The sequence below is a fragment of the Acanthochromis polyacanthus genome, chromosome 15 (assembly GCF_021347895.1).
Source record: "Acanthochromis polyacanthus isolate Apoly-LR-REF ecotype Palm Island chromosome 15, KAUST_Apoly_ChrSc, whole genome shotgun sequence".
Taxonomy (NCBI): Eukaryota; Metazoa; Chordata; class Actinopteri; family Pomacentridae; genus Acanthochromis; species Acanthochromis polyacanthus.
The window spans coordinates 11,794,052-11,821,835 of NC_067127.1; the positions used below are offsets into that span (position 1 = coordinate 11,794,052).

At 40.9% G+C, this 27,784-nt stretch overlaps 2 protein-coding genes across 3 annotated transcripts; one reads left to right on the forward strand and one right to left on the reverse strand.

The window, feature by feature from the left end:
- Positions 1-2,860: 2,860 nt before the first annotated feature.
- npm3 (nucleophosmin/nucleoplasmin, 3) lies at positions 2,861-5,836 on the forward strand. The gene is made up of 5 exons (XM_022205879.2): positions 2,861-3,032; positions 3,177-3,262; positions 3,478-3,597; positions 3,685-3,778; positions 4,879-5,836. The coding sequence occupies exons 1-5, from the start codon at positions 2,960-2,962 to the stop codon at positions 4,998-5,000; spliced, it is 495 nt and encodes a 164-aa protein (XP_022061571.1). The 5' UTR covers positions 2,861-2,959; the 3' UTR covers positions 5,001-5,836.
- Positions 5,837-15,920: 10,084 nt separating this feature from the next.
- Positions 15,921-26,936, reverse strand: LOC110959115 (E3 ubiquitin-protein ligase TRIM8-like). Of its 2 annotated transcripts, none has more exons than XM_022205878.2 (7): positions 26,625-26,936; positions 25,494-26,090; positions 19,837-19,932; positions 19,124-19,357; positions 18,888-18,919; positions 17,315-17,430; positions 15,921-17,184 (listed from the first exon to the last, which is right to left on the reverse strand). In XM_022205878.2, the coding sequence occupies exons 2-7, from the start codon at positions 26,061-26,063 to the stop codon at positions 16,526-16,528; spliced, it is 1,707 nt and encodes a 568-aa protein (XP_022061570.1). In that variant the 5' UTR covers positions 26,064-26,090; positions 26,625-26,936; the 3' UTR covers positions 15,921-16,525. The 2 variants fall into 2 exon arrangements, with proteins under 2 accessions (XP_022061570.1, XP_022061569.1); XM_022205877.2 differs by having other exon boundaries at positions 26,621-26,936.
- Between the last annotated feature and the right edge of the window lie 848 nt (positions 26,937-27,784).

Here is a 27,784-nt window from a genome sequence, read left to right on the forward strand (position 1 = left end):
ATTTTGTGCACAAATAATTATACACATTTGCTGCTTGTTTTTCCCTGAGTATATATGTTCTTGAAAAAAATGTGTATTTTAGATTCTCTATGCCATTGTTAATGATTGTGTTTTTAAAATACTAATTTTGGTTCCCTCAAATAGCTCATCACCTTTAGAAAAACATAACTAAATCTGGTGTTTGTTTTACTACCCCAAGCTCTTTCACTGATAACGTTATGCAGAGCACAAACTTGCAGGGACAGAGAGCAGGAACAGCTGAAGGAAAATAGTGGAAATATGTCACTAAATGGTTGACATTCTTCTGTTGCTGTTCTGTGTAATATTCTTCTTTTTCATGTATCAAAATGTTCAAAAATCTGTTATAAAGCGAAACATAGACATATTTCAAACATGAAGTCATCAAATAGTACAAATGATTATTTTTAACCGACATGACAACAAATGGCATAAAAACACATTTATTCTCATCTAAGGGTTAAACATCCAAAGAAAAACGCCAACCAAAACATGCAGGACAGAATTAGACCCACTGATTGTTGACATTAATAAAAGAGCACTTACATTTTGATTACATTTCAGATTGAGCCTCCAAGAGATTTCAAACGCTACAAACCCAGTTGCTGAAGCTCCAGCAAAAGTCCCTTCTGCCAGCATCACTGATCAGATAACATCCAGCGCTGATCACCCTCAGAACAACGCTGCTTTCCAGCCACTAATTAGAGTCAAAGATGCTTATCTGAATGAATGAAACCAACCACACTTCACTGCTATCTGGCCCTAAACCATGAGTATAAATAGTCACAATATCTTTTGACAATCAGATACATAGCAGAGACTTATTCTGACTAAATACAGACTCGGTGGTCACACTCGAACCCGGAAGAAAGGATGAAACAAGAAGTTCTGTCATCACTGCACAAAAAGGTAAATAGAGACAGAGATGCAATACCTAATAAGATGATATAAAACATGAATGCTTCAAAAAGTTTGACGTGTTAATCCCAAACTTTGGAGAACTAAACAACTGTGAAAAGCAACAGATTCTGATAGGAGAGGAACTTCGTACGATATATGACTGCAAATCACAAGTACGCATTATTAAAACTTCCCGACATATGACAATAATTTCTTCATAGCCTTTCACAGATACAGCACACACAGAGATACACAACAAATATTGTGGCCTTTTTCTTCTTTGTTGCCAGTCTTTTGTTCTTTTTGTCATTCTTATCATTTTCTTTATTCCTTTTGATTAAAAAGTGTGGAGGCTTTCTTCTTTTTCATTTTCTCATTTAAAAAATACACTATCCTTGATGATTTTGGCAATTTTGTCAACTTTTTAGTAATTATAAATGAAAATCCCTCTAACTAAATAAAGACCAGACTGAAATAATTCTAATAATCAGAGTAGAACAGGTTGTTATATTTTTCATTATTATAGAACAATGAATGGTGGTTTAGCAGCTCATGGAATTAGCAGCATAATAAAAACAAAGACTCAACCAAAAAAAGAAAAAAAATCCAATAAAAGAGGTTGCACTCTAATTAAAGAATAGAATAATGTAATGAACAAAAAAAGAATATGGAGAGAGTATGGATCAAGCTGCTGCTCAGTGTTTTCCTTGAATCCAGGCCCCGAAAAACTTACATCCAGGTTAAGAATCTCAGTGTAATCATTCATGATGATCTAAATTTCAGATGTAACATCACAGCTCTAACTAAATCCTCATTTTGGCACCTTTAAAACAAATTGAGATACAAGATCTGTCGTCTGAATACAAGCCTGGAAGGTTTCTAAAATCTGCAGATTGAGTTAGTGGTGACTGGAGTTCAGACCAGACCAGGTGAAATGGAAATTAGTCATTCTGCTGCCTACTGCTGGAACCACTGGAGCCTACATTTACCCCACACTGAGGCATTTATAAAAGCACGCAAAAGACAGTTCATATTTCCACTGCTTTAAATCAATCACTTATATTTTTTTATGAAAACTGACTGTACTTTTATCACTTAATTTTAATTACTGTTTAGTTTTTATACATTTTTTTTTAAAATCCGTTTCTGGGGCTGCACAGTGAGTAAGTGGTTAGCACTTTCGCCTTGCAGCAAGAAGATCCCTGGTTCGAGTCCCGGCCTAAACCCAGGATCTTTCTGCATGGAGTTTGCATATTCTCCCTGTACATGCGTGGGTTTTCTCCAGGCACTCCGCCTTCCTCCCACAGTCCAAAAATATGCTGAGGTAAATTGATTACTCTAAATTGCCCGTAGGTCTGAATGTGAGTCTGATTGTTCGTCTGTATATGTAGACCTGTGACAGACTGGCGACCTGTCCAGGGTGTCCCCTGCCTTCGCCCAAGTCAGCTGAGATAGGCTCCAGCACCCCCCGCGACCCTAGTGAGGATAAAGCAGTGTATAGAGAATGGATGGATGGATGTCTGTTTCTCTTCATTTGGTCCATTAATTTGAAGTATTCTATTAAAATTGTGTGGTTTTGGTCAACTTATTGTGTACTGTCTGTTTACTTATTCATTTATTGAATTTTATCCTGCTGTATTTAGTATTTTATCTGTTGCATACTGTATTCACTTACCTTAGCACTTTGAATAACCTCAATGTATGAGAAAATGCTAAGGAGATAAACTTCCTTCATTCATTATTCATGCCAATAAGTCAAACTCAATTTAAATTAATTTACTTCCATGTATCCAAAATCTAGTGTTGCTTTGTAATCTGTTCATTTATGGGGTTTTAATTACTTAGAATCTCAGTTCATACGGTTTTCTTGACTAACATCTCAGTTAAATCAGTTTTGTTTAACACATCAGTACGTCACCACCGACAAGCGGGCGCACAGTAATGACGTGTCACAAGCCGCGACGCGCTTGTTATTTTTCGCGTTGGCTTCACTCGGCTGTAAGTCGTTACCAGCAAACCTGACTTTTACTGCCTCGACAAAATGTCTCTCGTCGATGATGAATCCTCGGATGTGGGACTGACGGGCCAATCAAAGTTGGAGAGCTTCCTGTTCAGTAAGAACATTTTAAACAGTCTGTCGCTGCTGCTCTGGCGGCGCACACGTGGGTCTCTGCTGTGATGATCCCACTGAAAAACAATCTGTCTCGATATTTTAAAACTTACACCACATTAATTCCCGGTTTTGGTGTCTCTGTCAGGCTGCGAGTTGTCCTCTAAAGTACCTTTCTACACTTTCCAAGGAGATGAGGAGGAGGACCTGGAGCACATCCTTGAGCTCAGAACAGTATGTACAGTTCAGCATCACCACATTACCAGCAGGCTGGATGTCAGCACTCCACCTGGTCCATGCTGCAGAATTCACAGTGTTTAAGTCAGACATTTATGTGTGTTATTAGTATCCATAAACCACAGTTCTGTCTATTTTTGTGATGTTGCAACCACTAAATTCACCAGTCAACTTCGATCTGGCTGGGTAAAATGAATCTGTGGCTTCCTCAGGTTTGCCTCGGAGAAGGTGCCAAAGAGGAGAGCAACGTGGTGGAGGTAACAGCCATGAACCACCAAGGAAAAACTATTTCAGTGCCAGTTGCCAACCTTCACATCAGGTGTCTGCCCATGGTGTGTAAAGTATAATGTAGTTAATTGACTCTACAAGCAGCCTGATGGGAAGTTTGATATTCTAAACTGTCACTCTTTGGTCCTCAGGTGAGTCTAGGAGAGTTTGAGCTGAAAGCCCCAGTGACCATCCGGCTCAGGGCTGGAACAGGACCAGTTACAGTCAGCGGGCTGCACCTTATTGGTAACATTTCATCTAATTTCCTCTCTTTACTGTAGCCCTTTCACTGCAAGCTTTTAAGTCATCAAGTGGTGAAATCAAGCTTCTTCCAGTTCAGGCAGCTGGCAAAAATAAAGCCTTTTCTCCAGAGACAGCACTTTGAAACAGTGGTCCACACCTTTGGGACCACTCGGCTGGATTACTGTACTGCTCTTTATATGGGGGTTAGTGGGTCCTCCGTGCTCGTCTCCAGTTAGTTCAAAATGCTGCTGCACATCTTTTAACTGGCACAATAAAGTTTGAGCACATTTCACTGGTTTTAGCTTCAACCCACTGGCTGCCCCTACATCTTAGAATTCATTTTAAAATTATTTTGTTTTTAAATCACTAAATGGTCTTACCCCTCCGTACCTCTGTGAGCTTCTCAACCTATATACACCGAGCCGATCTCTCTGGTCAGCTGACCAGCTGCTCCTCAGGGTGCCAAACTAAGGCTGAAGCTCAGAGGGGATGGAGCGTTTTCTGTTGCAGCTCCAAAACTTTGGAATGAACTACCACTGCACATCAGACAGGCCTCCTCACTGTCGAATTTTAATACCTTTCTTAAAACCCACCTCTTTTCTTTGGCTTTTCATGCCACCTAGGTTTGTTGTTCCATGTGCACTGTATTGTATCTGGGATGGACAGTCCAGTCTGTTTAGTCTATTGTTTATGTTTTATTGTTTATTTTGCTTTTAGTTCTGTTATTTTTATATAGTTCATCTTTATTTGCACTAGTATGTTACTAAGTTGTGTTTGTTCTTCTTTTTTCAATTAGTTTTATCTTACTTATCTCTAATTTCTTGTTTTTTGCTCAATTTCTTATGTTACTGTTGCACTGCCTGCTCTACGTGCCTCTTGTATTTGTCCTCTGGGGACAAATAAAGTTTTCTGAATCTAAATCTAAATGTATTATTCTTTCTTCATGTCATCTTTCAAGTCGACTGGCAGGTTTTGGGGTTTAGCAGCTTAAAGTTTCAGGTCTCGGCTTCAGTTTCAGCTTCATCTACACACTTACAGTCAGGATTGTGATGCCAGCATTAAGTTCAGCACCGTGATTCAACACTGTCTCCTGATCTCCTCAGCCTCACAGGTTGAAAACTCCGATCTGTCTGAGGATGACGACGACGACGAGGAAGATGATGAGGAGGAGGAGGAAGAAGAGATGCCTGCCATTAAACCAGCAAAGAAGAAGCAGAGGCAGTAGGCGGAGAGGTCACTGATGGATTTTTCAAATGGCTTACTCGCCAATGTTTTAAGAAGTAAGAATTTTTTTGTATCAAACGGACAAATTTTTCCAAAGTTAGGACTTCTTCTTCTTCCACACAGCCACGTGAATGCTTTGTGTGGTGGCAGCTAAACATGCCGCAGGAGGAATCACGACGGCTCTGATGTTCTCGTAGCTCCACTCAGTCTCTCACTGCGGGTTTCTTGCTCTGAGCAGTGTATATATGTGTGGATTGGACATTAACTCATACAAGAACTGTTTTTGCTATCAAATGCTGCCCACTGTTTTATACTGTATATAATGCAGTCACCTCTGATATGGTTCTATTGCACCAGTGGAGGGAAACCACGTCTTTTACCACCAGTTTAAAGTGTTTAAAGATGCCGACAGTGTATGAATACTTGTCAAGACAGGAAAAAAAGCTTCATTCTAATTGGTCTAAATGAGATGATACACACACAGTTTATTAAAATGTTCCTGGTTCATTAGTTTGTTGTTGCAAAATACTGTTTTTCTATGTGACGTTTCAATCATAAATGTGAAGATTTGTACTAACAGCAAAATGCATCAAGAAAACCTTTCTGAGTTTTCAATTATCTCACTTTTCAGCTCGTATAAATAAAGTAATTTTCAGCTTAGTATTTAAAATGTATGAGGCTTATTCATCTCCATGGTCACTTCAGATTAGTGCCTTCTTTGAAACACAACGACACATCAAGTTTTTTTTTTAGAATTTACGAGAAATCTGGCATTGTGTTAGTCAGTTTTAATCCTTTTCTAACCGCAGCACCAATATTAAAGCAGCGAAAAACTGATTTCATTTTCAGAGTGTTTCATTTTAGCATAATTTAAATAAAGATTATTACTCAAATTACTAAAACATGAGAACATCTCTTAAATACAATCTAAAAAAACAAAAAGAAAATCTTGATTTGCAAAGCTGAATTTAGCTGGAGTGGAAAAACAACAGAAGAAACTATAACGCTGACCCATGAGCTCAAAGTTAGACTAATGACTAAACCCGATACTTCCTGTAAAGTTAACTGTTGCTGTGTGAAATTGTTGGCCGCGCTGACAGTAAACCACCAATAATGGATAACTCAGGGTGGCTGAAGGGTGACCGTAAATATTGATATCAGTTAAAGCTTTATGAGGGCAGATGTGCTCGTATCGGGTTACATTGTGAATCATGCACACTGTGGTGCCATCTGCAATGTCCTCACATGATGTTTGCCGGGCAGCTGTAGTTGTGTAGAAGCAGTTCTGCTGCAGATAGTCTCATTAGTGCTTCTTGTAGAGGTAGACATTAATCATCAAGCTGAGATCCTCTTTGATAGCAGTTTGGGGACAGACTTAAAGAGCTTCATCATCACATACTGTATGCCACACATTTAAGGGTTTCTCAAAAGTACTTTATACTCCAGGACATCAGTGTCAAACTCATTTTAGTTCAGGGGCCAATTTCAATCAGCCCAATTTGATCTCAAGTGGGACAGACCAGTAAAATCCTAACAAAATAACCTATAAATAACCACAACTTCAAATATTCCACTTTAGTGCGAAAAAGTAAGTTCTGAATATGTTCACATTTATTTATTATGTTCGCCCTCAGTTTATCATTTACACATTACAACTTACAGATCACAGTGCTTCTACAAAGGCACAAAATGTTTAGAAACAGGTGTCTAGATCTAGAACAGACAGCACCTGCTATGTAATCCAACCAGTTGAGGATGTATGGCGAGGATCACATGTTAAAAGACAGTAAATAAGTAATGGAAGAGGGTGAAAAGAAACCGTATGTGCTTTGTAAATAAATAAAAATCTTTGCAAATTGTGCCTTACAGAGAGTGACGACCACCCAACATGAGTATACAGTTTACAGTGATGTATTTTTTATCACACATAAATCTCAATGCAGAGGAATAAACGGTAAAATGGGTCAAAAGAAAGAACTGAGAATCCTCTTTAAACATTACACAACCTTTCCAAGCAGACAACATTTCGTACGCTTGATTAAGCACAGAGGCTCTGTCCACTTAAACACCACAACTATCAGCACTCAGGAGGAAAGTGATCCTCTTTAACATAAAATTATGAAGAAATGCTTCCTGTTTATCCAACAAAATAATCCACTGATTGTGAAATACATTCAAATCCTCTTAAATGCATTCAGTTGTACAGATTCAGAGGCTGAATCTGCACAGCGATGAGCAGAATGCAGCAGTGGGACGGCAGAAGTCGAGGGAGAGAATGCTAACAAGCAACGCCGCTGAGCACCAGATGTCAAAAAGAGGGTAACACTACCACGACTTTTGTCCTTACAGCTTAGTCATGCCAGGTGCTGCCATGGCAACGTGAGAAATGACCACCTGTGCAGTGCCCTTGATGGCAGCTTTCTGTTAACAACAGAACAACAACTCCATCTCTCTCCTTTTAGTCCGCCAGGGGAGGGTGACAGGACGTGACATCCCATCATCTGCTCCAGATTTTGGACGCTGCTTTCACAGATTTTGAGAATATCTCCCCTCTTGTTTTGTTTCGGAGGGTAGATTCATTGAATTACACACCGCTGGAGTGTGACAGCCCTCATAAGGCCATGTGGCAGGCAGCAAATCAATGTCTAACAATCCTCCAACTAGTTAATGTCACCTTCACTGAGAGCAGGTGTTGCTGCTTCTTATTTTCTGACTCATAAAACACATCCAACCGGTATACGCTGAGTGGGAGTTTTGTGAACCTTTACAGCACTTTTATTGGGTGTAAGGATTTTATAGTCCAGCGTCTGTGTGCGGCGTGAAGTCCTCACCTTCATGTCGAGGTTACATCTGTGTCCAGAGCTCAATGTCTGTCTGCAGCACGAGGAACAACAATATGCTGATTATGATCATTATCATATTCAAGTGGTGCTGAAAGTGAGGCAACGCTTACTGTCAAAGAAAATACAGTAGTATATGATAGAATATCAATTTCAGTTTCACCTTCATATTATGGAGTCATAGGAGTGCCACAATCAAATATAAATCTGTTAAAAAAGTAAGGAAATAAATGTGTAAATATAAGGAGGAATAAATAAATAAATCTTAAAAAATAAGGAAATAAATGTGTAAATATAAAGAGAAAGAAAGAAAGAAATGTAAAGAGAAATAAATAAATAAATCTGATAAAAAATGAGGAAATAAATGTGCAAATATAAAGAGAAAGAAAGAAATATAAAGAGAAATAAATACAATAAAAAATAAGGAAATAAATGTGCAAATATAAAGAGGAATCAATAAAAGAACAAATAAATAAAAAGCAAATGTATAATGGAAAAGACAATGACAAAATAGAAAAATAAAAGGAAAAAAAAGAGAAAAGGGAAAGCAAAAACAAAATTTTCCTTTTATTTATTTATACATAAATAAATTTATTAATTCTTTTATTTATTCCTCTTCATATTTACACATTTATTTCCTTATTTTTTTAACAGATTTATTTATTTATTTCTCTTTATATTTCTTTCTTTCTTTAATTGTCTTGATATTTACTCATTTATTTCCATATTTTTTAAAACAGATTTATATTTGACTGTGGCACTCCTGTGACTCCATACATAACAAACCCCGCTCAACTTCGTGGAACAGTGGAAGTAGTTTTCATTTTTTTCATATATTGTCTTAAATGTCAAAGCAAGATACAATGTTTAGTATGTATATATTCTACATTTTTATGAGAAAATCTCATTCTCATTTAATTTTAGTTAATGTTTTCTGCTCATAGGACCTTTCTATACCTCTAAAAAACATAAAATGCCTCAATCCACCTGCTTCAGCTTGTGAAATTTAATACAAATCTGTCCAACAAATTTAAAAGATAATGTTACCTTCATCATTTTTACACCTTCCTCATTCACAACATTATGGTTGTTTGTTTTGCCATTTTAGAGGTAGACAATTTTATTTCCCTTTAAAAAAAAATAAAAGTACATTTAAAAAGGGCTTCAAACTGCTAATCTGTGGAAATGCTTCAGCTGTGCCTGGGTGACTGATTCTAAATTCTGTTTCATTTTCATTTTCAGTCACTGATGACTGGGAAGTACCATGAAGTACACTTAAAAGTAATTCAGCTTCACCTTTGCCAGAGGTTGTCTCATCATAAATGTGGCTTATGCTGAGTCATTCACTTCATTCATTAGCGCAATAAATAGCTTGGCATTTTATGAGAAAGGTGATGCAGCATTGCATTTGGCACTGGTGACCAAGGTGCTGAAAGACTGGTTCGCCCACAGGGTTTTTCCTGGCTCAGAACAGGCCTTTGAGGAGGGTGACTATACATGACGCTAAGCATCATCACTCCATTTACAGGAAAGACAATGAGTTTGCATTAGCTCACTTGACAGAACTCAGTGAATCTTCCTGTTATTTCCGACTATTTGATCAACACAAATGTATATTATGTTCAACCTCTGAAATTCCTCTCGAAAATCTAGGTCGGGAAAAACCCCTGACCACCGGAACACCACCATATTATTGTCCTGAACAGCAGCACTGTTAAAACCACACAGTGCAGATTGTACTTCTATACCCAGCTGAGCTTGAAGGCTCTGGGCAAACCTGCGATGACATGTGCTCAGTGAGGCCACAGTTCAGCGGTGGTTTCAGGGTAGAACAGCGTCTTCAGAGGTGCTGGGTGGAAAATTGCCCACTCTGAAACACACAATCATGAACAAAATATCCCATTTCGCGTTCGCAGCAACTGAGTGAATCCCTCCAGAGATGGTTGCCAGGGGCGTGTCATCTGTCTACCTGCAGCTGTCCACCAGTTCTCTGACCTGGTTCAATATTGTGGCGCTGGAGTAGGACGGCTGAACGGTCTGTGACAAAAGCCGCTCAGATTCTTTGTTAAAACACTGAGAAACAGGTTTTCAAAGATAGACATTTTATAGCTAACAAAGGTAGCCTATTGTGGCCACAATTGTATGAAAATCATCAGTAGCATGATAAAAAAAAAGCACATCTCTGTTTATTTTTGATATTTAAATTAGAACCAGTAGCTTTGTGGATGAATAGTTTGTGTGCACCATACAACATAAAAGACACTAGGAAAGACTATTTTTGTGACACTGTTAAATGCAAACACACCATGATGAGTATACTGAGGCATATTGGAAAATATATTATAGACTTAAATAGCCCAAAAATGCTGAAACATTACACTGATTTTGGTAATATATTTCATTAACTATACTTGGCTGTCACCCAAAAGAGCATTTAACCTAAAAACAACAGGGGTACAACAGATATTTTGGGGGGCCACTGAAAAGTTGTAAGAAAAAATGAAAGCTGCTACTGACCTCTCGCTTTTAAAAAGTATTTTTCATGTTTTGTTTTTTTTGGCTCTTTAACCCAATAGGAAAGCTGTATTTGATTGTGGACAGATTTACTATGAGCTCATTTCGGAAAACTGCTTTCCAGATAAAGTCTACTAGTAGTTGAAGGCATCAATCAAACTAATGTTACCTTCTGATCTCCACAAACTTTACTGTTCAATGAAGATAATCAAAGTTTGTTCAGGCTTTCTAAAGAAGCCACAGGTGAAGGTCTGAGAAGAACTCGGATCTATGGTCTAAATGTGAAATCAAGACTCATCGTCACAAGTTTTAAGGCTTCTGTGAACCAGAAAGTTCAAACTAACAGAGAGCTGCTCAAGAGCTTTTAGGTTTTCAGTCCTCAGAGTGTCTAAAGGTTCAAACTAACACAGAACTACTCAGGAACTTATAGGATATCAGTCCTTGGACTGTCTGAAAGTTAAATCTAACAGAGATCTAGTGTGGGACTTAGAAAATTTCAGCCCTCAGACTGTGTGAAAGCTCAGGTCCTGAGGACTCGGGAGGTCTGTAGGCTTTGGAAAGTCTTGGAACTGAGGGTTCAACCCTCCAGCACAAAGGCTGGAGTCCAACCTCCTGAGAAAAATGGTTGAGACGAGACACAAGTTTTAAAAAAAACTTGAAAATGACAAAAATAGATGATAAATGCACAAAAAAAAAGAATTAGTATCTGAGCAAGTAGCTCAGGGGGATAAGAAGAGAGACTACCAAGTGAAAGGTAGCAGGATTGAGTCCAATCATTGGCATTTTTCTTTGTCTAAGTTTTTCAAAAAAAATTAAGTAGGGTCTGGTCTTAAACCAGCAACCTGCAGCTCCATAGGCATATCCTTAACTCACTGAGCTACAGATCACATAAAAAAAATAGAATTTCGTCGTCCCTTTGACATTGTAGTTTCCAAGTGACTACATGGGTGGAGCCAAGGCGGAGTCTGGGTGGAGTCAGGGTGGAGTTTGGGTGGAGAGTAGGCAGGGAAGTGGGTGGTTTACAGTGTAAAATGAAACTGGCATTGGTTTGGTAAATACATCACCTTCCTCTTAGGTAGTGCAGGCAAACACACACCTTAATACATCCTTGAACCTTCATTGTGTAATAAAAATCTTCAGATGCACTTAATGAGCAAAGGTTTCCAAATTTTGATAAAATTTTGGAGCAGTAACTGTCTTTATTGTTTCCACTCCAGCTTTTAGATAAAGGTAGCTGAGTATTATTCAGTAAAATGTGGAATAAAAGCACAAAAGTGTAGGAAAATGAAAATAATAAAGGGTATAATCATAAAGTGAACATACAGGTGCAGTGCTGAAGTAAAGGTACTTGATTAGTTTCCACCTCTGACACTTGAACGTGCCACTCTGTAGCCCGGAGTTACTATGGCAACAGCTGACATCACTTTGCATTCTCACTCAAAAACTCATACAGCTGTTCTCCGCACAGCGACTCTGAAATGCCCCTTAATTTTCATCTGAAATCCCTGCCATAGTCGCATATACCAACACATATTCACTGTTTCAGCTCGCTCGCATGCCCACCTCCTTCCTGACTCGCTCATTTCACTCACATACATTGTTTAAATGCTGCCTGCTTCCCTTCAGCTCAAACTTGACAGAGGACTGGTTTATGTTACAATGATTTCCACGAGCAAAAAATAGACCTGAAGATCAATAAACATTGGCCACGGATCTTTGTCTTTGATGTTTGTGCACTCTGTGTGTCTGTAGGTGTGTGTCTGTGTGTGTTTGTGTGCTATTCTGGATTAGAATTTTGGCACAGATTTCAAAGGCCTTATCAGATGAAGGTTAGAATTCTGCAGGGTTGATGAATAGCCACTCTGTATGCATTATGCCGTATATATCCATGTTCCTGTCAGTGTTACGGATGGACTGCAAAGACTGTGTGCATGTCCAGACTAATAGCACTTACAGTCACTCATTTATTTGTCATATTATAATGCTTAAAGCTTCCACCTCTAATATCCACCGCTGAACGGGCAGCATGGTTACACAAGCTGCAAGCTGTGCAAATGTATAGCGACTGTGCCAATACCATTCATCAAGGCCAGAATTACATCGGAAAACTACATCCTTTTATACTCTTCAACCGGTATTAGGTCCCTTCCATTGTTGCACACTTCATTCTGTTGCAGATTTAATTTAAAATTGCCATTTGTTCTCATCACTGACACATAATGACAAATATTACTTTTTTTTTTTTAAATTTATTAAAAATCAAACACTGAAATGTCTCATTGAAAAAGTATTCAGACAATTTTCTGAGGTCGGGCCCAAAATCTATTTTAATTTGGCCTGTAATGTGTCTAGAACCTGCCTAGAGTTCACCTGTGTGCAACTGAATGGTTAGGGCATAGCTCAGAGAGGCACACACCTGTGTATATATGGTCACACTGCATTTCATGACAAAAACCAAATAAACCTCTGTGATGAACTGCAGCCAGGCATAGATCAGATCAAGGGCATAAAGCCATTTCTGAGGCTTTGACTGTTCTCTCGAGAAACAATGACCTCAATAAAGAAGTCACCACGATTCTTCCTAAAATTGACTCTCCAGCCAAACTGAGTAACTGAGCGAGCAGGTCCTTGGTCAGGGAAGTGTAAGAATCCAATAATCACTTTACTAGAACATCAGAAGTCCTCTGTTGGAGAACCTGTTGGAAGGAGGGCCATCCCAGATGCACTTCATCAACCAGGCCTTTATGATAGAGAAGCCAGGTTGAAGCTCATCTTGAGTAAATGACACATGACACCCCGCTTGGAGTCTACCAAACTGCACTTAAAGGAGTCTGATGATGTTAGGAAATAGATCCTATTGTCTAATGAGATAAAAAAAAAAAAAAAAAAATTCTTTTGAGAAAATTTCTTGTTGGACAGTGGGCTCTTCACCTGGCTAATACCACCCCTGTGGTGAAGCATGGAGGTGGCACCATCATGCTTTAGGGTTGCCTCTCGGTAGGAACTGGAAAACTGATCAGAATGGAAAAAAGGTTGAATGCAGCCAATAACACAAAGGCTGTTGAAGAAAATCTGCACTGAATTATATTGATATGACACAGGTGACAGTTTACCTTTTAACATGACAGCGACTCACAGCAGAAAGTAAAGATAAACCTGGAGTGGCTCCAGGACAAGTCCCTGATTGTCCTTTAGTGAGCCAGTCAAAGCTCAAACTTAAACCCCACAAAACCTCTGAGGAGAGACCTGAAGGTGGCAGTTCAGACACTTCACATCCAATCTGACAGAGTTTGAGAGGATCTGCCAGGAATAATGGGATAAACTGTCCAAATCCATGTGTGCAAATCCTGTAGAGACCTATCCAAGAAGACGCAAAGCTGTAATTGCTGCTAAAGGAGCTTTTTCAAGGTACTGAACACTGTCTTTTATCACTAAAACAAATTCGAGTCCTTATGGGTTGCTGAGGCTACATTGGTTGACAAAATGCCAAGTTAAATCCATTTAAAACTGAATTTACAACTCAAGGTGAGGAAAAGATGAGAAGGTCTGAACACTTTCTAGCGTGATCAATGTCTATAAAACATCCTGTTTTCCATTGAACACTCTCTTTTGGGGGTGAGCAGCATTGGATCTGTGGCCATGTTGCAAATTCTGCAGCGCTATTGCTGACATCTGAGATTGCAAACACTTTTCACGGTATCAAGATCATATCAAATGTAAACATACTCTGAGAAATATGATTAATAATTGATGCTGGGCAAGAAAATATGGGAAAGAGACAGGGAGAAAGTGATCACCTCAACTCCAATAGTATCTGTAGCCACTGGCGAAAGCATACAAACAACAGCTGCACAGTTCCCTGCACACTAAACACACACTCACACATGCTACAGGCTCATGTCCTGCTGCAGGCAGGGGCGTGTTGCACTCATACATATACAGCCCCAACACACCTGCCACAACAGAGCACAGCTGTCAGTGCATCACCCTTTAGCCTATACGTAACCTCACTGAGCACACACACACACACACACACACACACACACACACACACACACACACACACACACACACACACACTGAGCCTAATTCAGCACATACATGACAAAACACAAGGCTGATTGTGTGACAACACCTGAGCACACATTCACTTATAAAGCAGGATTCAACTCGCACTGAGCTTGCACTGGAGGCAGCATAAACCAAACATACATTTTTCTTCCAGGTCAGTGTTTGTACCCAAACTGAGATGAACAACAATGCAGATGAAAGTGATTCAAAAGCTACTGACTTCAAATATTTCACTAAACGTTTAAATCAAAAATACCTAAATATCACACAGTACATTTAAATGGCTTAGACTTATTGCTCTATAAATTGGAAGGGTTGTTCCGAACTCAAAGCTATAATTGGATGAAATTAAAGGTATGGCCTGGTTTATAATATGTGCTGTATGTTTTATTAATAACCTCACACACACACAGAAGGAACAGAGAACAAGGGGAATGCTAATTGGCTTGCACACACACACACACAATAAATGTCAGATCACCACAATGTAACTGAGCCTCAGCTCCTCCTCCTCCTCTTCCCCCACATGTATTTGCTGCTGTAACGATATTAGAAATGTTGAATGGAGACGAAATAAAAACAAAAGTGTGCTCGAAGCATGGGAGAATGAACTAGAAGGGCGCAACATTTTACCACCCATAAATAAGTGATGTGTCTCACTTGCCGTGTGTAACCCCCTCTTTTCTAACCATTCCTCCCTCTCAGCCCCGACTTTGCCCCCCAGCTTGCTGCCGCCATCTCACCATCTCATTGAGGGGGAGGGGAGCGATGAAAGGAAGTATGAGTGACAGATAAGTAGATGACTATACTGTCCCAGCCCTCATTAAAACTCTGCGCTTATATCATCCACCGCCCCAGCCCTCCTCTCCTCCTCCTCCGCATGGAGCCCTGGCAAATGATACCCCGGGAGAGGAAGACAGAAGAGAGAGGAGGGAGGTGCTGCTCATCAGTTATTCCTGTTCTCTGACCTAACTTGACAACCAGCTCCAATAATGAGACAAAGAGGGATGAGACAGAGATTTTGCCAGAGACCAGGATGTTGACAAGGAAGTGAACTGTCCTAAATTGGCAGATAATGGGCCTGCTGTGGGCCGGTCTGTAACAAATCATTGTCCAAACCTCCTCCACCGTGCTCTCAGATCACTCTGAATACAGTGGATCTCAAACATATGTTCATTCATTGTCTTTTTTTTTCCATTTTACAAGCCTTTAGCTATGAATAGATTGTTGGTCAGTTACAGGGTGGGATGTGCTGCTATAATGGCCATTCTTTTTGCTCTGACATTTCATCCGTAACCCAGTGAGTCACACTGCAAAACCTCTTATCCCAAACAAATCACACAATGTGCCTCTCAGTACAAACAGACCTCAAACTATAATCAGACACAATGTTTGAAATAACAAATGTGCCGCTTGGTTTACAGTATACGCTAAAACCATGGACAAAAAGCCCACAAGACTGCATACAAATGTGTGCTTAAAATACAACAAAAAGGTCATTTAATATGCTTGTTTATTTATTCAACCTTTCTCCACAGATTTTGGTTTATTCATAATCTTCTATAAAAATTCATGAAAAACCTGACAAGCATTTGTCGTCCAGTGTTTTTAGAAAGCCACACGGACTTCAGAGTGCATGGAGAGGCTCCCTGCATGCTTTCAGCCGCAAACAGGATATAATCAAGAGCTAGGAAATTGCAAGTACAATAAGTGTGTTAACAGTCTTTTTAGGCACTGGAGTCTCTGGAGTCCCATGCCAGGACTCATGATGAAGGATATGTCGTTTCTTTAGTTCACTGCTTGAATGGATTTAAGACTACTTTATTCACATTAGCACTTCCAGTTGAACTGAAACGGGAAATAAATAAAAATGCCAACTTAGGTTCTCCAATTAGAGCAACACTAATGTCACTGTGATTCAGGGAGTAAACACTGGTTTCCCAAAACGGAGTCAAATAAATGTCAAATGAACGTTATCGTGAAGGCGTGTTTTAGAAACAAACATTTCTCTGAAACAAGATGTAAAGGAACAGAGAGCATACATGGAAATTCTGATGCCAATTCTGCTGAAATAAACTGAACGAACGCTGATTCTGGTTCATCACTTGGTCCCATAATGCTTGGTTGAAGACTGGCCGTACAGACCGTAGAAGTCGGGATGCCTGGCTGTCTGTGACGCCTCCATCAGTCCCCTCATGGGAAAATGCTGCAGTGGCTGACTTGCAGGTAGCGGGGCATGTGCGGGAAACTCCTGAGAGGTCATGGAGGGGAAGGAGTCCGACGCCGGGTACGGAGGTCGGGCACGAGCAGCAGGGGCCCTGGAGCAGCAGCAGTTATTCAGAGTACACATCAGTACTTTCCTCCCTTCGTACATGGCTTGTTGTGAGGCACCTGCACCGGGGTAGTGGGACGGTGGGAAGATGGTCCCTGAGTGGTGGCTGGAGCTGGACCCTAGACCCACCATGTGATGGGCTGGAGCCTCAAGCAGCCGACTGTGGCCGGGGCCAGCATGAGGATTCTGGGAGAGGACTTCCGAGGGATACAAAGATGACGCACGATGGCTCTGGTCGGGCAGGAAGGGTTTTTTGCTGCTGTAGAGCAAAGGTGGAGCTTCCTGGGAGGAGGAGTTTTCTGTGTTACTCTCCAGGAAAGCCATGCTGTATTTTCTTTTCTGTAATCCTGAAGCAGTCCCAAGTTGTGAGCCAGCAGAGCTGCTGTGAGGCTGGACAATCTCAAGAATAGGCGCCTCATTGAACGGTTCTGAGGAAGCAGTGGTGGGGGAGACAGAGATAAAAGTTTATTCTGGCTATAATGTATCCCAGAAACCGGTGAATGTTTTACAGTTTTACACAACTGCTAGCTTTAGTCAGTCATTGCCTTTCTTTCTTACCTTCCAGCATCTTTCGCAAGTTCTTCTCTCTTGTTGAGAGCTCAGACAGCAAATGACTAGAGTTGAGCTGACCCACTCTGAGAGGAGGGATGGCACTACTCAGGTATGAGTTTGACCTGACAGAAAGACAAACACAAGTAAAACCACTGGGACAAGATTCAGGCTGTTTGGACCTTTAGAATAGATCCACTCTTCATTTTACTTTACATGTCAGTTATCAGATACATAACATATAGCGTTAAAGGGGAACTTTGGTTTTTTTCAACCTGGGGTCTGTTTTCATATGTAATTTCATACATGTGAGTGATGGAGAAATTAATTTTCAACATAGCTCCAGTATTTAGCCAGGCAGGCAGCTTAGCAGCTCAGCTAGCAGCTCAGCTAGCGAAAAGTATGGGGCAAGAGGCCTACCCGCGTCAAAGTCCGCCCTAATGTGCTTTTTTTCCCCACACTGACCGGCTCGGATAGTCTCAATGAGTGTCCCACAACATACTAGAGATGAGAAGTGAACGAAAACCTCCACATTACTTGGCGATCGCTCTTTGTTGTGGTCTATATCCAAAGCTCAGGCCGCTAGAAAGCAAATCTCGTTCCCAAATTGCGTGATAGCTGGCTGGGGGGGCACTTGCCCCATACTTTTCGCTAGCTGAGCTGCTAGCTGAGCTGCTAAGCTGACTGCCTGGCTAAATACTGGAGCTATGTTGAAAATTCATTTCTCTATCACTCACATGTATGAAATGACATATGAAAACAGACCCCAGGTTGAAAAAAAAACAAAATTCCCCTTTAAGTGTGCAAGGACATGAGTATCCCAGCAATAATCACATTTTTGAATAATTTTTTGATTTAATGACCTAATAGTTAATTTTGCAGGATGAAAGTATGTCAGAATGTATTAAATAAAAACTCATACAGATGCTCTCCAAATATTGAGTAAAACTGTTTTAGATTTTTTTTCATGCACTTTTCTTAGATTAAAAGATTGAAAATTGTCGGCTTAAATGCTGGTTATGTTCCATTTACAGCTCAGTGAGTAAAGGACAGAAGTCAGTGATGTGAACTGGAGTAAGACTCAGAATGTGGCGTCCCTCTTTCTGACTGAACCAAGAATTGATTCAAAATCAAATTGTGACACCGTAAAAGATCCCCATCCATTATCCACATCAGTAAGCATTTGTTATGTATATAGATATTTCTGTATTCTATGTATCTGCCATCTCCTAAATATGATTAAAACCAGGATAAGTCCCATAAGCTTTTTATGTAATCGCAGTCATTGTAGAAGTCATCTGCCCTTTACGCTCATACATTTTGGATAGGATCATAGAGACATAACAATAAGTGAGGTTGTTCTCCAAGTTTAGGTTGTATTTGCATGAACAATTCACTAGTTGTAAAACACAGGTCAAAAATTATTCCGGTATATGAAAAATAAATTGCGACTGGGAAGATTATATTCAATTTTGAAGTGTACCAAGTTAAATTTGCACGGAATAAGCATCGGTGCACCAAACACCATGAATGAATTTGTTTGCTACAAAGCAATTAGCAGCTTCTTAGAAGAAATGCTCACCTGTCCATTAGCAGCTGGTAAGGTTTTGTGTTCTGAAAAAGACAATGAGATGCACAAGTCAATGAGATACACCATCTGCCTTCAAATATCTCCCTAACAGCTACTAGGAGAAAACAAGAACACACAAAGTGCTTGCTGTAATTTCTCTATGTATTATGTTTGAATCACGAGTTGTCTGAATGAGTACAGACATAAATGTATCCAGGAGAGAAGGAAAGAGAAGAGCAGGTTTGTACCTTCATGAAGTTCACACTGTCTGCTCTTTGGAACAATGTTTGCACTGAGCTCAGGAGTTTTTCTGCTTCCTGGTGCTTCTCGTTGAGCTGCAGGACCTGCTGGGAGTTCTTCCTCGCGTACATGACGTAAGTGTTCTCCAGCATCTGCATGGTTTCTGCCTGGTTTGCTTCTAGCAGCGCATGCATCCTCTGATACTGGGCTTTTGCGCGCTCCTTCAGCTCTGACACTGCATCCTGTGGAGAAAAGACACGGTGGAGACAAGTTGCTACACAAGCACAGACACACTTACTGTCCATTCACACAGAAAGCACAATTTTAAACATCTAAATCTATTTTTTACATTATTTAGCAGAAAACAAGCAAAAACAAAGATGAAAATTTTACTTTTGCTGCAATACAGAGTATTTAAAATGATGTGTCCAGTTACTATATATTAAAGGGGTTTATTTCTTTGTGGAATCTGTGCTTTTCCTTTTTTGGATTGAAAGCAGGAAAGTCGTTTGTAAAATGCATTTTCAGTCCTAATGCACTAACCAGTCACAGCCAGAGATACATTTCCCTTTCATTCCCCAACAGTGACAAAATGCAGTCATATCATTACAGCAGACAAAATTATAGCACAAACCCACATGATGACAAAGCACGAAGGGACTGGTACTGATGATGTTCAGCAGTCTCTGTAAGTATATGCTATGCACATGTTGTACTGTACCTTCATCAGCGTCTTGTCTAACTCCAGCTTGTTGAGCTGCTCATCGATGTTCTGAACACGACCTTCCAGTCTGTCTTGCTGCCTCATTAGCATGGCCTGTGGAGAGATGACATAGCGGAGATGGATTAGACAGATGAACCACAACAAGACACTCCGAAAATAGAAATACAGGACAAACACACACACTGCAACTTTCCTAAATCTCATGCCTTTGCCGTGACCTCAGACAACTTCCACCACAATCCTGATTAGACAGAGGAAACAACGGCTGCTGATGACAAGCACACGCATTTATCCATTACGAGGGCACCAACAAAGGCAAACAAAATTGCACAAATCAATCTCTGATTTCTCCCTAGTTTGTCATGGACCCTACAACATCAAGTGAAGTCCACTGTTGGGACCAGCCTACTTCCTCTGTGGGCTCAATCAAGAGGGCAAAAAGAGCCAAAGGCCAGTGAGAGAGCCAGTAAACATAATCCTCCTCCATTTACTGCAGGAGATGGAAATCAATCTGCAGTCACAGACTGACAGCTAACTGGGAGCAGGGGAGGGCAGGTACGCTTTTTAATGAACTGTTTCTGCATGGGAAAGGCACCATGCCCAAATAAGAGAAAACCTGCTGTCATGGCAACAAAGCCTTGTGTATGTATTTATATGTGAAAGCTAATGTGTATGTGAGGGAGGTGAGACGGGGAGCAAAAAGCGGGGGTGTCTCACTGCCCCTCTGCTTTCTCAGTTTGCCACATGCATTGCTCCCATTGTTTGCGTTAGCCTCTGTGTCAGTGACAGATTGTCATGTCTGTGTGCACAACGCCGGGGTCTGCTCACTCCCTCCCCACCAGTGTGCACCGGAGAAAAGGAACGGGTAGGAAAGGCACTGCTTGCACATGCCAAGAACGGACCGAAAGAAAGTGAGAAAGACATACAAAAAAAAGAGAGTGAAACCAAAAGAAAAAAAAAGTTTGAAGCAAAAAAGAGATAGGGAGAATGAGGACATTCCTGCGGTCTCAAGTGAGTGAGTTTCAGGGTAGTTACACTGTGGTATCACAGCAACAAGGCCTCTTCAGCTGCTTACAACACTCATGTTGTAAGCAGCAGTTGATGTCCATAAGACATCCACTGGCAGGCCACAATACTACAGTGAACACTTCCAACAGTCCAACTAGTCTCTGAAGCAAAACACCAAAAAAGACTTTTAATGACATCATATAATAATACTATTATAATAATTACTTGCATATTCTTTAAAATGTTGTTTGAAGTTCAAAAGAATGCTGACAAATTTTGCACCTGGGAAGCAAAAGAAATATTTTTGCTTTCTGTGGTTCTTGAGGGAGACAGAAATTTAAATTATAAGATGGACTGTGGAACACTGACAAAGGATGCACTAACAGGGGTCACATTTGGGTCAACTGGGAAAAATGGGACGACCTGTAAAGACAACACTAGCATATTATCACCAAACAGAGCTGCTGACAAAAGTAAGTTTGGTGCCCATCAGCCCTGTTTGCAGCTAAATGCGCTTAAGTGGAAGCGAGTCTCGAATTTTGCTGTTAGCTCACTTTAATGTTACTTTGTCCGGCTGTTATTCAAGGCTAAGAAGATAGTGTGCAACTGATTTATAAAAGCTGTGTCCACAGCTGCCTGCAGCTGTTGTCTGTGGCTTGAAATGTGGTTGATTAGAGTTGCCTAAATCAGTAAAGTCACCATAAAGTTGTAAAATCACATCATTTAACTGAAAATGGCAAAAAGAAAGCAAAAAAAACTGCAGAGCTGGGTGACAGCTCTCTTTGGATTTGTTGCTGTAAGTGACCCCTCTCACATCAGCCACAGTCATCCGATCCATTGTTAATATAAAAATATTGATCAGGGCAGCTTCTTGCGCTTAGAGGATTTGGAGAAGATTTGTTTCTGCATTTCCAATCATTTCTCCATGCATTAATTACTGCGTCACCACTGCAGTGCTGACCATCTTTTGAAGAAATTGGTCCAACAAGAGACTATATCTTTCTCTATGGGCTGTGATACTGAGGCTTCTACAACATTGGCATAAGAGATGGAGACAAACATTGCAGCCGTTGCAGCAAAACCAACATCACAAAATGTTTAATCATACAGGTCTTGGAGCAACAAGCCCGCCTTTAATTAATAACTTTATATTAGAACATTTTTACTTCAGTGATATGTAACTGACAGCTTCACTTGCATGGGATTCTTTGCAACTCATGACCAGAAAACAAGCTCCGCAAGCGCTCACATGTTTTCCTTGAAGCTTAGCAAGCTCAGTACCCCACACCCAGGAAACTACACTCCCTAATTCTTCAACGTTAGGGCACTTGTGCTAAACTCATATACAGGATTTAACAGTGTAAGGAAGAAAGATGAGCATCTGCTCAAAGATTAAGGACAGATCTTAACTGGGGTTTTCCTGGCTCTGAATAAGTCTGTAGGGGAGATGACTCCAAACTACAGTAAGCATGATCATTCCCACATACAGTAAAGGAAATGAGTCGGTCTGTGTTACCTTATTTGACCGGAATCTATGCATTGTCCTGGTATTTTTGGCCAGTTGACTCACAAAAATGTCTGTTACTCGTCAGTAAATCATCAGTTGGTATTTGCTGTCAACTCCTATCATATTGAAGCTGATGATTTTCTTTCACTGCTGGATAAAATCTCTTAGAGGAGCGCCTAAAACCTGTTTGGGGACAACAAACTGTAATACTTTTGTTTACATTTGAATCACCAGTTGAACTTCAGATGCCCTGTGGATTTTTTGATCACTCAAAGCCGTGTAGAGACATATTACCATGTCCTTGTATTGTTTGTATCACAAACATTCAACCAACATGCACATGAGGATTTTGGATGCATTAAAAGAGATAAGCAAGTTTCTTTTTCTATTGAAAGCTGGGGCATTTCACGGTAACACATCCAGTTTAACTTAATACACTGATGATGAGGTCACACATGCACACTAACAGCACAGGCGGAGGTGTTAAATTTATCAATGAAAGAGCAGCAGAAGAAGATATGTCAATGTTGTGGTGCAGACAAAAGATATACACAAGCAGATAGACACTAACAATACATGCAAACACTGTTGTGCACCCAGCGAGGCGGTAACCTGTTCTGCAGACATTGATGTGTTGCAGTGTGTCACATTTTTCACATCTTCTCACGCAAGACTGACAGAATTTATGTTGAGAAGCAGCCCAGTGGTCTTTAATCCTGTTTCACACAGCCATAACACATCCCACACCTTTACTACATCTTGACACTACATCTTGCTTACATAAGAGGCAGTTTCAGCTAAACACTCCTCTTCAAACAAACTGATAATACCCATATCAACTGACTCTACCCTGCAAGCTCACGTGGTACCTGGTGAGATGACTGTGTTTCTTGTTCCTTCCAGTTTTCCATGTGAGCACAGTACCTTCTAACTTTTCAGGCAGTACAATGACATTAGTCATCACCGTTTTAACACAACATATAAAACTTCAGTGTTACCTCATACTGTCACTGTGAATGTTGTATTGACAAAGCAGCAGAGAACACTTTGTTGAGTATTGGTGCGTGAGCTGCTTTGGCCTCACGTCATGGCAGCAGCTTTTTTGTGGCTTGGTGCTTCTGTTGAACAACTGTGTCTTCCTCATTTTGTCCTGGTTCCTCCAATTCCTTTTTTTTTGTTGCGTTGTGTGTTTGAAATAACATAAGGGGGCAGGGGCAGTGTAGCAGCATGAAAGCCTACCTTTATCAAGCTTAAACCCGCCAATGATCACTTTCCCCACTGTCCTATTTAGGCATCCAGACACCCGCAGGTTGCCAGGAAGCTCATGTTTAAATGAGGAGCCTCAGGCTCAATGAACAGAGAGCCTCTTTCACAATCAACTGACAACTATTCCCCACTTCTGATGTCAATGGACTGCCCTCAGCATTCTGGGGAACTGACTCACTCCAGCCCAGATACAAGAAACTGCAAACAGCAGAGCTTCCATGAGCGATGGTTTCCTGCTGAGGTGCCTGAGAAAACTAAGGTGAGGTTGTGTGGGAGGGCTCCTCCTCCGCTTGTCCCAAGGACGACATTACTATTATATTACACTTCCCTTCTCGTCTTGAAATTACCAGCAAGCCTGCAAAAGGTTACTGTAAAAGTCTCCTTTGGGAGCCAAAGATAACCATAGATATGAACATAGCTACATTGGTTTTTCCCTTTTTGTTTATCCCAAAAGCAACATGAGTGTTGCCAGGGGAATTTAAAATCCTTTTACCAAAATAGACCACAGCTCAGTCAAGGAGAAAGACCTCTCAGTAAGTAATGATGAGAAGCCACTCTGGCCTCAGATTACTTTAACAAATGTCCCCACATAAAAGAAGCCTAACTTATTTGGCTATTGCCTCATTTATCAATAAATTAGAGTGCAGCGTGTCTGAAGGCCCAACCATGGAGAGCGTTAATCTGAGAAGAGGCAGGAACTCTGACTCCTGGATAACTCCATTTGGGAACATACAGTTGTGAAAGAACAGAAAGATGGGTGGGTGTGTGCATGTGAATGTGTAGAGAGAGCAGCTGTGGAAAGGGCTGAACAGACATCTTTTGTCCCAATAATAGCTCTGAACCAGGGCAACAGTTTGCACTAAAGACTTCAACTGATTTAGAGCTTTGTGATCTACAGTGGAAAGTAATGCGTCTGTAAGTTTCCCAACTGGAATAATGCAATCACCGAAAGTATCAACAAGACGGCAACACGGCAGATGCTAAAACTAATCTGATTCTCACTCCCACCCGTCACAGATAGGGAGGAACAGGGAAGAAATGCGAATAAGGCAGTGTGGGTGGTTGTTTTTTACACCTTTCTACTCACATTAGACTTATCGAAAGAGAGTGAACTGAAATAAAGTAGAGAACTGAGGACAGCACATAGGTGAACAAAGAAATGACACGGTGGCCTTATGTGAGAGGAATTCCTCCATTCAACTTGAGGGCAAAACACATTGTAAAGAATCTATTTTCCTCTTTCTCCCCCCAAAATTTTCCTCAGAATGACCTTCCAACCGACGAGAAGAAGGGCTTAAATTCAGGCTTGTGAACATTTTCCAAACCGCCTTCATTTATCAGCTTCCACAGCCTTGCCAGTGTGCATGAAACCGATCGGGGCGGCTAGCATAAACAAACCACATGTGGATCCACCCCCACTGCACAGGGGTCATCGTTTCCGGTGGATGCAGATTGCATCACAGCACTTACCCGAGGGCACAGCTCTGCTAATGGGAAGGCGTGGCGTTCTGGAGTGGCTGGTATGATCAAGGTTAAAAGCAATGTGTGTCTGTGTGTGTGATGTATTGCCTGCACATGTGTGTGTGTGTGTGTGTGTGTGTGTGTGTGTGTGTGTGTGTGTGTGTGTGTGTGTGTGTGTGTGTGTGTGTGCATGTATGTATGTGTATGTGTGTGTGTGCTAAGATCTACCCAGAGGGGTGGCTTTCACCTGTCCAGTCCTTTCACATCAGATTAGATTAGAGAGAGAAAGTCTTTGGAGACTAGTGAACTGAAAGAAATGCTCCTTGAGATTCAAAGACCCGACCATGTAAATGTTTCCCTTCTGCTGAGAGTTTGCCATGTAGGAGAGCATGTGTGGGTGAGATTTGTCTACCTGCATTTGTATGCGTTGTGAATCCACGTCGCAGACTGTGTGTCTTTGGTTAGTGCAGTGGGAGATGCAGCAGAACGGACACAGAGCCACCTGCTCCTCCTCACAGTGGAGCAGCCTGTACTCCTCATGGCTGGGACAGGTCCAAGCGCTCAGCTCCTCGGCGTCGACTAACAGGTGTCCCGGGGCGGCGCATGGCTGCTGTAAGTGCGTCTGGATGTGGATCTGACAGCAGGGCTCCTTGCAGCGCAGACAGACTTTGCGCACAGGCAGCGGGGGGCCTCGTCTGCAGAGGACACAGTGCAGCACAGCGGGGACTTTCTCAGTGTTCAGAGCGTTGAAGCGCTTCACAATGTTGGCCAGCTTGAAGTTCTTCTCCAGTGTGGGTTTCTGCTCGTAGTCATGGTTGCACTCGGGGCAGCGGACCGCAGCATTGTCTTTGGCCCAAGCCTCAGAGATGCAACCCTTGCAGAAGTTGTGCTTGCACGGCAGCTGGATGGGCTCGTCGAAAACATTCAGGCAAATGGGACACAGCAGCTCCTCTTCGAAGCAGTTTTTCCAAGTTGCATCCATGTCTGCGGCTGAACTGATGTTGGGAAACTGAAACAAAAAAGGGCAAAACTGAGATTTCGTTTCTAAATATAGATTAGTGCTGTCTTATTTTGAAATAAAAAACATCCTCATGAGGACATTAATCTCATTTATTACAATATTGACATCCAAAATGGCACAAAAAGATGTGAGTGAGCAGACACACTGTTCTTTAGGGGTACTGAGAGTGTGTAACAGTAACACAATTGGCAAATGAAGCATTAAAGGAGTAACACCAGCTTGAAAAAAAACAGGAAAAAATTATCTCAGTAAGTAAAACTCAAGCAACTAAATTTAATTTCTATACAATGTCAGACTTGTACCTTTCCACGGGGGAAAAGGACGACATAAGCTGTGGCATTTAAAAGCGAGTGACAACTTGCCAGTGAATAAAACTGGAAGCAGGACTCTTGTGTCTAATTAAATGTTACACTGACATTTCATTTTAACGCTAAAGGCTTCCCTCTCCCCTGCTGTTCAATTATAACAGTTTACGGACACACACTGGACGTATTGTGACGGAAGAAACGCAACGTTACCAACTATTTATTTTCCATGTCGTCGGCAGACTCCGGTGCACCTCCACCGCGGCTCAGCTTGTCATCCAGCCCGCGGTGAGATCCAGCTCCTCCGGTTAGATTACAGCCGAGCGTCCGCCGCAGCGCTCCTCTTCCTCTCCGGGCTTTCGCAAAGATTCCCGGCCGCTTTCCTCGGCTGCTTTCGCCTCTCCGTCAACTCTTTGAGTGATATTTGACGGTGAAGTGCGGCCAGATAGTGAGTGGTCGGAAGGGAGCGCAGTGCTTCCACACACCGACGGCCCTCCAATAACGTGACCCGTCACAGAGTTGATACATGGACGGGGAGGAGCCGCCAGCAGCCGAGCAGAGAACAACCACAGCAAACTCTACCGGACAGTCTGGAGAAGACCGGCAGACATGAAGGGTGCTTACCTCAGAGGAGTGCTAGATGACTGGGACAGAGCTGAGACCCCCAGGAGCCCAGAGTGGTCCTTATGTGTGGACAAAGGAGGAATATATTGAAAATAAACCACTCTCCATAAGTTATAACATTGACTTCATATGATATAAAACAGATTGAGGTCAACTTTTCTTACATATGAGTAACAAATATTAGTAATAAAGCTTTATAAAGCATATTTATTTAACTTATACACCACCAGCCAAAAGTTTGGACACATCTTCTCATTCAAAGCTTTTTATTTTCTACATTGTACATTAATATTGAAGATTAACACTTTTTTGCTTACAATATAGTTCCATATGTATTCTTTTCTAATTTTAATGTCTTCAGTATTAATCTACAATGTGTAAAAATAATTAAATAAGAAGCATTGTGTACCTTTAAAACATTTAATACAACACACTGTAAATACATAATAGAAAAGAATAAATGTTTCTTTATTGCGTGTCAGTTTTCATCCTCTTGTTTTTGTAAATTGTCTATCTATCTATCTATCTATCTATCTATCTATCTATCTATCTATCTATCTATCTATCTATCTATCTATCTATCTATCTATCTATCTATCTATCTATCTAAAGTACATTAAGAAATGTAAATATACGATGTACAGAAGTAATCTATTTAAAAAATCATATAGATTATTGTTGTATAATATCTGTTGAATGTAGATATCCATTTGGGTCTGTCTGAAATGTGTTTTTTTAGTATATATTTTATAT

Coding starts and splice junctions, on each gene's coding strand:
- npm3 (XM_022205879.2), top strand. CDS start 2,960: ATGTCTCTCGTCGATGATGAATCCTCGGATGTGGGACTGACGGGCCAA. Junction 3,033..3,176: donor GTTGGAGAGCTTCCTGTTCA/GTAAGAACATTT, acceptor TGTCTCTGTCAG/GCTGCGAGTTGTCCTCTAAA. Junction 3,779..4,878: donor CAGCGGGCTGCACCTTATTG/GTAACATTTCAT, acceptor TGATCTCCTCAG/CCTCACAGGTTGAAAACTCC.
- LOC110959115 (XM_022205878.2), bottom strand. CDS start 26,063: ATGGATGCAACTTGGAAAAACTGCTTCGAAGAGGAGCTGCTGTGTCCC. Junction 19,933..25,493: donor CACAACGCATACAAATGCAG/GTAGACAAATCT, acceptor ATCTCTCCACAG/GCCATGCTAATGAGGCAGCA. Junction 19,358..19,836: donor TAGACAAGACGCTGATGAAG/GTACAGTACAAC, acceptor TTTTCTCCACAG/GATGCAGTGTCAGAGCTGAA.